This window comes from Toxotes jaculatrix, chromosome 6 (assembly GCF_017976425.1).
Source record: "Toxotes jaculatrix isolate fToxJac2 chromosome 6, fToxJac2.pri, whole genome shotgun sequence".
Classification (NCBI taxonomy): Eukaryota; Metazoa; Chordata; class Actinopteri; family Toxotidae; genus Toxotes; species Toxotes jaculatrix.
Window position 1 is genome coordinate 3,875,759 of NC_054399.1, and position 11,545 is coordinate 3,887,303.

General features: G+C 42.4%; 2 protein-coding genes across 2 annotated transcripts; both read left to right on the top strand.

Annotated features, from left to right (window-relative positions):
- The first annotated feature begins 4,180 nt into the window (after positions 1 to 4,180).
- On the top strand, positions 4,181 to 6,387 carry srd5a3 (steroid 5 alpha-reductase 3). The gene is made up of 5 exons (XM_041040558.1): positions 4,181 to 4,413; positions 4,578 to 4,729; positions 4,932 to 5,117; positions 5,200 to 5,325; positions 5,696 to 6,387. Exons 1-5 carry the CDS (start codon positions 4,202 to 4,204, stop codon positions 5,953 to 5,955), a joined length of 936 nt encoding a protein of 311 aa, XP_040896492.1. The 5' UTR covers positions 4,181 to 4,201; the 3' UTR covers positions 5,956 to 6,387.
- Positions 6,388 to 6,934: 547 nt separating this feature from the next.
- On the top strand, positions 6,935 to 11,490 carry tmem165 (transmembrane protein 165). Its single transcript, XM_041040951.1, has 6 exons — positions 6,935 to 7,269; positions 7,706 to 7,931; positions 8,025 to 8,200; positions 8,867 to 9,049; positions 9,209 to 9,314; positions 9,795 to 11,490. The coding sequence occupies exons 1-6, from the start codon at positions 7,120 to 7,122 to the stop codon at positions 9,869 to 9,871; spliced, it is 918 nt and encodes a 305-aa protein (XP_040896885.1). The 5' UTR covers positions 6,935 to 7,119; the 3' UTR covers positions 9,872 to 11,490.
- The last annotated feature ends 55 nt before the right edge of the window (positions 11,491 to 11,545 follow it).

Here is an 11,545-nt window from a genome sequence, read left to right on the forward strand (position 1 = left end):
ATACTGTTGTATTCGAGCACTGTCATACTGGTTGTGACAATGATAGTAATAACACTGATAGCTAGAGGTGTAATAATGTTATTTACAGCAACAGCAGCAATGACAGTAGCACCAATCATCATTATCATCATCAGAGATACATGCAGAGTGAGGACAAGGAGACATAGGACAGACAAAGAGACAAACGGTCAGTAAAGAGGGTTTTCGGGAAATGTTATTAAATGTTCAGTTGAAATCACCCAGTATATTTACTTTATCTGTAACAATAATTAACTCCAACAGTTTCTTTACTAAATCAAATCCGAGTTATTTGTGTTGGACCAATCAATCCATGGATAAGATTGCATCGCATGCCCAAAGATGAGGGTTTGCAAATCAGAGCTGGATAATCTGGGACAGTGCCTGAACATGTCGAGGAGGCAGGGAGCACAACACAGATGAAAGTCCACACTGTAGAAGATCTACCTTGGAAAAATGAAAGCAGTGCAACTCAAAAGAAAACATCAGACCCTGATGATGATCATGTTTTTCACAGGAACTCACAATTGCCCTCGATGTGATGAGTGGTAGCACTTCACCTGATGATGATGAGGAGGAGGTTTGTGTTTTGAAGCTGGCGTGGATTCAGCAGGGTTTAGGGAGATGATGGGGTTGTCTGTTATGTGCTACATCCACATGTTTCCTGGCCTGGTCATTCCTACAGGGACTCCCTGCCTACTAAACCACCTACCCTCCTCCTAACTAACACTTCCTGGAGGGCACTCCACACAAAGCGCACCTCTGGAAAGATGGAAACAGAAAACATTTGTCATTTTTCTATCTGCCTTTGTTTTCCAAACTCAATATGAGGTGATTGCTTTGAACTCTGGCCCATCTGAAGACAAAGAGAAACATAAAAGATTATTTTAAAAGTATGTGGGGGGAAACACAGTGGAAGGAAAAACAGCAATTTTGAGGTTGTGTGGAACATAATGTTTTATAAAATATTTTTATATTTGGAGACTGATCTTTAGAAATGACATGACATGAGTGATGTCTATTCGATATGTTTACAACACTTTTAAAGCAGGAATTTGTCTTTACATTTCCAAATACTGATACAGCAATGAATAGTCCCAAAACATAAAGAAAAAGCTGTTAAAACAAAGTTTACATTTAACTTGTTTCAGCTTTTAATTTCTATAGCGAGCTGTGTCAAGTCAGTCTCTTTAAAAGTAAACTAAAAACCACAGTTTGCATTGAAATCACATCTAAAAACAACTCCTATTCAAAAGTCTTCACAAATAAAAAGCTGTGAATTGTTTTGGTAACCCTTTGTGTTTTTGCTCTGAGATCACAGGAGGGATTTGAAAGGTCAATGTCCCACAATTCAGTACAGAGAGAATGGGTACGAAGTCTTGGTGCACCGAGAGAGAGAGAGAGAGACGGGGGGTTGAATTTGTGTGTTCACTCTGCATTGTTGTGATTGACAGAAAAATACTGTACAGACAAGAGAAGAACTACACGCAACTCAGCTGGAACAGGAGGTTACAGCGTGCGGCACTGACCTGACTGACGTACAAATCAAAGGAGAAATACATAAAGGAAATTAGTGCATTACATAACGTTATTTTCCCCCACTGGGGAAACTAGTTTCAGTCACTCATACACAGTAAACAACAGATACACAAGTCAGACAGGCCAAAGCAGACAACATGCTGCCGCAACAGTAGCAACGCTGACACATATTGTAATGTCCAAAACACCATCCATGTCTCAGGACACAGTAAATGACTGAAATCAAGTTAAAACGACCAAACAGCTCAGTGTTAGTGTGGTTAGTACAGCTACACAACTGTGTCACTTCTCTTCGTATGTTATTTGAAACGATTAAAAAATCAAATACACTGAGTTTTCAGGGTGCTGAACTGAAGCAATTTGCAGAGCATGGAAAAACAGAACAAAAGAAAACAGAGGACACAAAAAATTAAAAATGAAAATCCTGTTGCTAATAACTAATAATTGATTTTTGTATGGATTAAACAAAAATATATGTTAGTAGGCATTTTATAAGCCTTGGGAAACAGCCATGCTAGTTGTTTTTCCCTGCTTGATGTCCAAATGCTAAGCTAAGCATGTTTAACAGACAGCTGTAAGAGCTCAGCTAATTCCAGTGAGTAAAAGTGTGCTTTCATTTGACTCCTAAAAGCATCAACAGAGTGAGAAAAGTGTACAGGTTACAAAGATTTAAGGATAACGTGGGCCTTGGGTCAGACAATAACAGGTCTTTAACGGTGTGGGATGGGGACAGGAGTTATGAAATGCAGGTGGGACAAAGCTGTTTATTGCTTTGCAGACAAACGGGATTTTAAGATAATCAGACAACAATCTTGTCACACTTTCTATTGTAATTTCTTCCTTTCTGCAGCAGTATCTCTGAGGTTTGTTAGTAGGAGCACGAAAACACGTAGGTTTAGCCAGTTTACGCACAAGCTTCTGGCTGTGCTGTACACTCCATTGTTAAGAAACAAAGGGGAGAGAGTAAAGAGCCATCAATCACTTCTTCTGTGTGTCTCATTCTTTTGGGCTAAGCCAAAACGTATAGCTCTCTCATAGTTTGGATCCATGTCTGAATCTGGACCCACCAAGTTGTATTTTCAACACAAATCTTATTTTTATGGTCCAATGCCCACAAACTCCACCTTGTTTGCAAAGCAAGAAGTTTCTGCAGTGTTTGGGGGGTCTGCAGAGGGTCCAGGACCTGGCACAGAAAAAAACGAGGAGGACACTGAGGACAGGGAAGGGAGGGAAGCAGGAAACAGTCCCCACTTCCTCCGACAGGATACCGTGTTCCTCTAAGAGGCATCCTGGAATCTAATGCCTCAAAGGCCTTACCAAGTCTTTCACACAAACACTTCTTTTCCTTTGACACATCACTACATTGTACAGAGAGGGAACACACAGACGACTTGTCAGCATCTGAGTGGAAAGCTCAGCACAAAGTGAGAAGGAGTGAAGCACAGAGGCCATGAGGTCAGCTCAACAGATTGTTTGCTAACACTGGCATGAAGATCAAAGTGCGATGGAGTGATGCAGATTTTGAATCCAGAGAACTGATCTGAACAATCACACACATCTCAACTCAAATGCACACAAACGCACCTGTATTTCTGCTTCTGCTCCACCTCATCTCTGAATGAAATGTTCCTCTCTGTCCTCCACTTTATCTGGAGCTGTTGTTTATAAGTGGTTTTGCAGACAATGTTTTACAAACAAAACACATAATGAACTCATAAATTATAAATACATTGCTAAAAATTAAATTCCTTAATAATGTATAAAGTAGCAACAATCAGGTCCACGTCCACTTCTACCAACTAAAACCAGCTCACAAATATAACGCATAACACAAATTGGGCCATGCTCTGTAACAAGAACTGTTACTTTCTCTTAAGTAAAGAAGCTCAATCAGAGCTGAAATGATTAGTCAATTAACTGATTATTCCAGTAGTCAATTGACGAAAAAGTAATCAGCAGTTATTTTAATGATTAATCCATTTTTCAAGCAATTTTTTAATTAAAGCACTGGTTCCAGTTTCTGTGAATGTTTGCTTCTTGGTCTTCCATGATAATATTTCTCACATTCTATTGACCAAAGATTAATTAGATTTGCAAAAATAACCAATAATTGCAGCCCTGATCTGAGTATTTCTTCCACTACTGCCTTTAACTTTGTATGTTCAGAGTCAAACTGATGCATGTTTGAAAAGGCATCGGTCATGGCTGGTGGGATGTACGCCACACATTGACATAACCTTTTTTTTTTTTTTAGATCAGTGGCAGGTACGGCATAAAACAAAAACTTCAACTTTTATCACTCATGGTTTCAGGAGTAATTTGAAATATTCTGAATATTTATGAGCGGTCCATGTTGTCATGTTGGCTCCATGTTTATGAGGCGAGCTTGTGGTGCAGGGTCGTGCTGCCACCTGCTGCACCATTTCCCCAGACTGTTCGGTCTGAATGCAAAGTCCAAATCTCTTCTCGTGGACGCTGCTCAGACCGTGTTTCTCACCAGTGCCTGGTAATTGATCAGATTATTACGATTCGATCGTTGTTTTGCATTCCCATCAGATTTCCCCACGGAACAGATGCCAGCGTTTCCCGCCGGTCCCTTTTCTGTGTTGCACAAAACAATGTCCATGACCCGCAGAACTCAAAGATGAGTTGGAGCTCAGTCGGCTTCAGCTTTATCAATATTTTCTGGTCTTTCCTGGCTTTGTGTTTCCTCGTAGCATTGGGTGCTCACACAATCTCGAGAAATCGCGAAACATGTCGTCTTTACGTGTTATTTCAGGATCTTATTCGTTACGGAAAAACCAAACAAAACCTCAAACGGGACGACTGGCTGCGTGTGTTTGACGTCCCTAAGAGGTAGCTGTTAACTAGGAGATCATTTCACAAGCTTATTTGGATCTAATTTTTACAATTCTAATATATCTAACCGATTTTAAAAACTCAAACAAGAGGATGCTAATTTCTTTGAACATACAGAAAAATCATGACTTACTAATTCTTGCTTCTTTCCTCTCCTTCAGGTGGTTCTGGCACTTTTATGCCGTCTCTGTTTGTTGGAATGGTCTCCTTCTGGCCTTGTACCTGAGATTCATATTTCAGCATCAGTCACATCCGTCCTGGCTAACAGGGATATTAGACGCGTTGACAGGTGTAACAAGCACTGATAGCCGAGGTAGGCTGACAACGGTGGCCGAGAAAGGCCACGCGAGTGCAAACGGCACAACACAAACGCAAAAGCCTCAAACACTTTTGTATTTGTGTTGCGGCTTTTGCATTTGCGTGGCCTTTCTCGGCCACCATAGATGGCATCCCTCTGCTCTGTTAAAGCTTCCTGTTGTATTCATCCTGGTGTCTGATGTTAGTCCTGTCTGCAGTCCCACAGCTGTCTACTATCCTGGTGCAGCTGCTCCTCTGGGCCCACTCCCTCAGGAGGCTGCTGGAGTGTCTGTTTGTCAGTGTTTTCTCTGATGGATCCATGCATGTGGTTCAGTATGCCTTCGGTCTGGGGTATTACATCGTGTTGGGGCTGACGGTGCTCTGCTCAGATCATGTGGGAAAAGGTTAGACTGAAATTAGACCTCTCTACATATATTACTCGCCGGTTCTACTCTGTGGTATTGATGCTTGTGCTGTTCCGTGTAGGGGCCGGCACCCTTCTCTCTCAGCTGGACTGGTTTCACTTGGTTGGATTTGCACTTTTCATCGCGGCCTCACTGCTGCAGCATCAGTCCATGGTCCTACTGGCCGGGCTTCGCATCGGAAAGTCAGGTAAATTTGTGAAGTTGTCTTTCAGTGTGTTCCTTTAGCTACTAGATGCTCTACTTTGTTAACTAGCTAGTAGCTAAGTTTGTCGGCTGTTTGCTGGTGGGTACATGCACAGTAAGTTCATGAGAGCTTTTTCTTTTGCTGACAACATCTGCCTGCTGTGTCTGAAAACAAGAATGATGAAAGTGGAGATGGAGGCTAGAAAACCAAAACAGTGAGCTGAAAGAGACTGAAAACTTGATTAATGCAGCTTTAGTTTAACAGATATACAATGACTCTGTTACTGTGAATAGTAACATAAATTGCATTAAAACATTAATTTGTTGTTCAATTACAAATTTACTGATGTATTGTTTTGTTTGTTGTCTTGCAGGGACAGTGGAGACACTGGCTCATAGAGAGCCAAAGGGAGGCTGGTTTGAGCTGGTTTCGTGCCCACATTACTTTGCTGAGCTGCTGATCTACATCTCACTGAGCGTGGTTTTCGGAGGCCTGTCACTGACCTGGTGGCTTGTTGCCCTTTATGTGCTCTTCAACCAGTCACTGGCAGCACAGCTCTGTCATGACCTTTACATTAGCAAATATGAGTCATACCCAAGACATAGAAAAGCATTCATACCTTTTGTATTTTGAATAGTTGTCATCAGTATGTCTTGTTATTCTGTTCTGGAAACAGTAAACTCCTCGACAGATGTCTGACACATCTGAGGATCTGAATGTGCAGGAATAAAACTCACCTCTCTCTCAGCACTGACTGATAAAATGCTCTCGAAGCTGCTCGGTAGCTAACAGGACAACATCAGATGTAGCTGAGAGCTCCCAGGTGTGAATGTGAGGTATATCAGGAGTGTTCTTCCACAGCATATGTCTCTCCAGGCGAAAGGTGGGCTGTTTCTTAGAGACTGAAACAGTTCATTAGAGTAAGATCTTGTTTTTGTTTTAAGCACTGTCACGTAATAATATGTTTCCTCTGCCTATATTTTTTTAATATATATAATTCTGAACTGCAAAATAAGATCAAGTTTGATGTACATAAGCACAATACTCAATAAAAAGAAAACTGAGTCATGGATGAAATGCCTTTCATGTTTAATTACTGTTTGTCGCCTTGTTTATTTTGATCATTAGGTGAACATTTGGAATTTACACAAGGATTTGGATTATCCACTAGATGGCAATGTAATTTACTCTCAAACTTTGACTGAAAAACTGATTAAAGTTACTTTAATTTGTTGGATAGACCATTTGTATTTTTACGTTTAAACATTTATCGTAAAATAAGCATTACTGAACGTTTAGACTTTTAAAGTGGTCAGAGGTTCTTGCAACCACCGAATAAAACATGAAGCAAATAGATATACATTTACACTTAAAAGGTTATTAACATTTAAGATCGATTCTTTTTATTAGTATCTTTTTTGATAGTTTGTTTTTTTATTATGTTCTTGTATTACTGAAGTGGTTTTTAAATTCAGCTGAACAGATTTATTGCTGACAGTGAGACTGTCCAATCACTGGACGCTCCTGTGCGTACGTCAGTTTTACAGCTGCACGTCATTCGTCGGACGGTCCAATCATCTCTCTGGGTTTCTCCCCAGTGCCGCAGCGAGACTCCAACTTCCTCTCTCTCGAGTTGGCTCGCTCTCTCTGATCGTGACGTGTATCGCCGAGGAGTCCCTGATTTTGTACAGAATGCTAATATGAAGTTAGCCAGTCTTGTTGCCGGTGATATCAAGTGATTCGCGGAAGAGAAACTAACAAACAAAACTGTCTTCGGCCAGTGCTTCGGAAGCAATAATGCCTCTCATGGTCGGCGGAGGACATGGACGGGCCGATAGAAGTGTAGTATGCGTCTTGTTTCCGCTCGCCGCCGTGTTGTTGTTGTCGGTCGGAGTTGCTGCTAGTCCAGAGGAACACAAATCTGTCCAAGAGCAGCCACCAGAAGAGGTAAAAGCTTGAACTCCATTATTACTCGTTAAATCTTTTATCGCCGTCGGTAGGTGACAGATTTTTTTTTAATCCGATGCCGCCGCTGCTTCCTAGCACCTCCGAGCTAGCCTCCATGCTAACAGAGACATGTCACATTGTGTTCCAGATTCAGCTCAAGTGGGTTAAGTTACTGTTCACGCCTAAAAATGACCAGCAAAGCAAAGATTTGAAGGGAGGTGGAGATGCGGTTGAAAACGGGTGGGTGTTAGCATGATAGGGTCTCGCTGTTGTAATTGCACCACCAGTTTTTGTTTACGTTTTCGGTGATGTTCTTGAAGCACGCGGCCGCCGTGTTGAGACAGCCGGGACAGACCTACAAGTTTGACTCCCGTTACAAACTGTGTGCAACTCAGCGGACTCTCACTGTGTGTTCATGTGTTGGTCTTCTTTGCAGAAAGCGCCAAGTCCCCATCCAGTAGGCCCAGCAGTTTCTGAAGATGGCTCCACTAAAGGAAACCTGGGTTTCATTCACGCCTTCGTCGCCTCTATCTCTGTCATCATCGTCTCAGAGTTGGGAGACAAGACATTCTTCATTGCAGCCATCATGGCCATGCGTTACAACCGTCTCACTGTGCTGGCAGGTGCTATGCTGGCCCTGGGAGTCATGACTTGTCTTTCTGGTTAGTATATATATGGATATTCGCTACTTGGTTTTAGAATGATTCCTTCTTCTCTGTATAATAATGTAGTAATAATTCCCCACCACTCTGCAGTGCTGTTTGGCTATGCCACAACCATCATCCCCAGAATCTACACATACTACGTGTCTACTGCTCTGTTTGCCATCTTTGGTGTACGCATGCTGAGAGAGGGGCTGAGAATGAGTCCAGATGAAGGCCAGGAGGAGCTGGAGGAGGTGCAGGCAGAGATCAAGAAGAAGGATGAAGAGGTGGGTCACGTTTGTACTGTAAAGCCCAGAAAAGAAAGACTTATCCCCTGCACATCAAATCATAAAAGTCCACAGTGACTGTAAAAGTTACTGAGTGAACATACATAATTTATGTGTGGATACTGTTTCAGACTGGTAGCGCTGTCTCTTGCTGACTCACAGGTGGCTCACATTGCTTTATCTCTAGGAAAACTCTATCACAGTGTTGCTTCTCAGAAGAAGATAATGTGGTACTTGCACATGGGAGGAGGGAATACGGCTGTTATCCAATGCATTTAAAAAATTTAAAAATCACCAGGCTGCATGGAAAGATGGTGTTTTTTATTATTTCAAGTGGAGCTGTTATGGGTTGAACTCAAGTCAGTTATCTTGGGAGTCCTACCTGTTATGGGTGGACACTCCTCTGTACCTTGTACTTATCTGAAATGGTACTATTGCATGTAGTGATAGAAAAGCAACGGTTGAAGCACATACCTGTTGTACTGTAGACTGAATTAAAAATATCCCAGATGACTAATCACACCTCTCATCAAACCTAAAACAGTCTCCTCTACACTGTACATACGAGAGTGAAATGTAACAGAGTTACCTGTTTCAGCAGGTAAGCTCGAGAGCCTCATATCCAGTGTTTCAGTAAAATCACTCTGTCCTCCGTGGTCTGCCCAGCTTCAGCGGTCCAAGCTGGCCAACGGGACCCCCGATGTGGAGGCTGGATCAGGTACTGCCCTGCCTCAGAGGAAGTGGCACGGCTTCATCTCGCCCATCTTCATCCAAGCCCTCACCCTCACCTTCCTCGCAGAGTGGGGGGACCGCTCGCAGCTGACCACCATTATTCTAGCTGCACGGGAGGTTTGTCGCATTTCTTCTACGACACAAATCTGTTTGCTTTAAACATAAAACATGTTGCAGCATGTCAGGCGTCTACAAACAAACCCTTTGTTGCCACACTGTAAACAACTCTGCTGTGTTAACACACGGTTCAATTTTTTTTTTTTTTTTAATTCCCAGGATCCATTTGGAGTTGCAGTGGGTGGTACACTTGGACACTGTTTGTGTACGGGACTGGCTGTGATAGGTGGGAGAATGATCGCCCAGAAAATATCTGTCAGAACAGGTGAGTTTTGTCACTGTTGTTTTTTTTGATACTGTTCATATTTTCATCATTGCAGCCTTAAACTTCACAGTACTGCATGAACAGAGGTTATGAGGGCTTAGGACCACAACAAGTCATCGACTCAGTGAGTTGATTGATCTTGGTCACAGTGTTTGACTTGAGGGACGTGCTTTTACAGCATAGTTTCCCAGGCAGGTCAGTCACCTGCTTCCTCCTCAAATGATCATCCATCTGTTTTTTTTTCCACGTCACTTAACGTGGTCAGTGTTGTCGTAGTAACAGGGCAACCAGGGCAGCCCGGACAGTTTACCTTAACTTCTTCCAGCTCCTCATGGAGGATGTCAGAGAGCCCTGAGGCCAGCCTGGGGACGTAGTGTTGTTATGAGTTAGTCTGCTTCATCTTCCTGTTGACTGCTGGTTGTTTGTCTTACTGGAAAACACCTTTTAACTGAAATGCCTTTTCTTGCTTTGTTTCCACAGTTACAATCATTGGAGGGATTGTTTTTCTGGCGTTTGCCTTCTCCGCCCTGTTCATCAAGCCAGAATCTGGATTTTAATTGGACAAAAGACTTTACGGTTCGCTCTGTACATACCTGTATTCGGTTGAGCTGCTGTAGAGAGACTGTAGTTCTGATTGTGTATGTGAGTGAGTGAGAGTGTGTGTGTGTGTGTGTCCAACAGAATGAGTGACAAGTTAAAGAGCCGAAGAGCTGAAGTCCTGTCCACCTTCCCGAGGAAGCCTCTGTTCCTCTACAGCCTGTAACTCAGCTGGGTTTCCCTTAGAGGTTGAATTTAGCATTAGATAACATTTCCCAGCAGTCTTAGCCTGAAGTGCACACTAAAGCCTCATGGGAGGCGTAGTTGTAGTAGTGTTTTATTTTTATGATGTACAGAGGTTAGATACACATTTAGATCAGAACAGAAAACCCTGGAAACCCTTGAGAAAGTCTGAAGTAAAACCCTCAATGAGGGGAAAACCAACCATTAACACATGCAGGTGGAACAGAGGCTCGCTAGGAGAGAAGGCAGGACTGTGGCTTTATCATGAGAATTGTATTCTCATCATGAGATGAGATGAATGAGAGAAAGAAGACTGGATTGTTGCTGATCACTGCCCTCCAACCCATCTTTTAGAGGTTCTGTGGTTCAGAGGCAGAACCTGAAACGCAGTACTTTCCGCAGCCATCCCAGTTTGCCTTGCCTTTTTGTTGTTAAATGTCGAATGGTTGGTTTTTGTCTATTTAGCTCGAGCCTTAGCTCGTTTATTCCCCCCTTCCTCTGTGGGTCACACCTTTTCTACAATCCATTAAAGTCTCCTGAGGGGTGCACCCACTGTGAGGACAAACTTAAAACTGAATCAGCAGCACATGGTGAAGGAACTGCTTTTACTATCTGTTTTAAGCTGAGATTTTATGTTAGAGACACGGTTGAAATATTTAGTTATTCCCCTGTTTGACTGCTGATACATTGGAGTGTTTTTTCTTTTAAGAGGCGGAGACCTGAACCACTACAATACCTCTGTGTCCAGGTGTCGTCCTACCTGACGTGCCTGCATTAGGTACCCTATCCTGAGAGCTACACCACAGCTTATCCATAGATTATGTGCACCTCTTCAAAATGCTAATCACGCGTCAGAGATATCGATCAGGGCTCTTCATCGTAACACCTGCCAGCTTCAGACACAGTGAACGAACCGCGGACCAGGTTAAAGACAGGCCAGTAATCACAAGTCAACTCTTCCTCTGTGATTATAGCCATTTCCTTGCTGCCTCAAATCACAGTCAGTTTGTAATCATGACTACATCAGGTACTGAGCAAGTGACAGAATCATCACCACCTCTTTTGCCATAAGCAGCTGTGTTGTAGCTACAGCGACACCTCAGCCGGCGGTGTAATTCAAACCTACAGTTTTTCCTTTGTATTTAAAACGGTATGTATTTATTTAGCTTATTTTCTTTCCTTTTCGCTATATGTACTGTAGACACAGAAAAGGGTGGGAGTGAAGTCACTAGAAACAAGGAATGGAAATATTTTTTTAAGTGAAGAGACTAAAGCCGCATTGTCAATATTTGACAGTCTGTGCCCATCTGTGAAATTACTTCTGTTTGTGATACAGGTTGGTCGAAATGCCTATAAATTGGAAATGCTCAATAAAAACATTTCATGTGTTGTCTTATTTCTAAACCAATCACTTGTACTGAATGAACTGAATAAATGAATAAATATGAACG

What these genes read in the sequence shown, in the direction of transcription:
- tmem165 (XM_041040951.1), top strand. Translation starts at nt 7,120, where the DNA reads ATGCCTCTCATGGTCGGCGGAGGACATGGACGGGCCGATAGAAGTGTA. An exon ending in AGTCATGACTTGTCTTTCTG is followed by an intron (nt 7,932 to 8,024) that starts GTTAGTATATAT and finishes ACCACTCTGCAG; the next exon opens with TGCTGTTTGGCTATGCCACA. An exon ending in TTATTCTAGCTGCACGGGAG is followed by an intron (nt 9,050 to 9,208) that starts GTTTGTCGCATT and finishes TTTAATTCCCAG; the next exon opens with GATCCATTTGGAGTTGCAGT.
- srd5a3 (XM_041040558.1), top strand. Translation starts at nt 4,202, where the DNA reads ATGAGTTGGAGCTCAGTCGGCTTCAGCTTTATCAATATTTTCTGGTCT. An exon ending in GTGTTTGACGTCCCTAAGAG is followed by an intron (nt 4,414 to 4,577) that starts GTAGCTGTTAAC and finishes CCTCTCCTTCAG; the next exon opens with GTGGTTCTGGCACTTTTATG. An exon ending in GCTTCGCATCGGAAAGTCAG is followed by an intron (nt 5,326 to 5,695) that starts GTAAATTTGTGA and finishes GTTGTCTTGCAG; the next exon opens with GGACAGTGGAGACACTGGCT.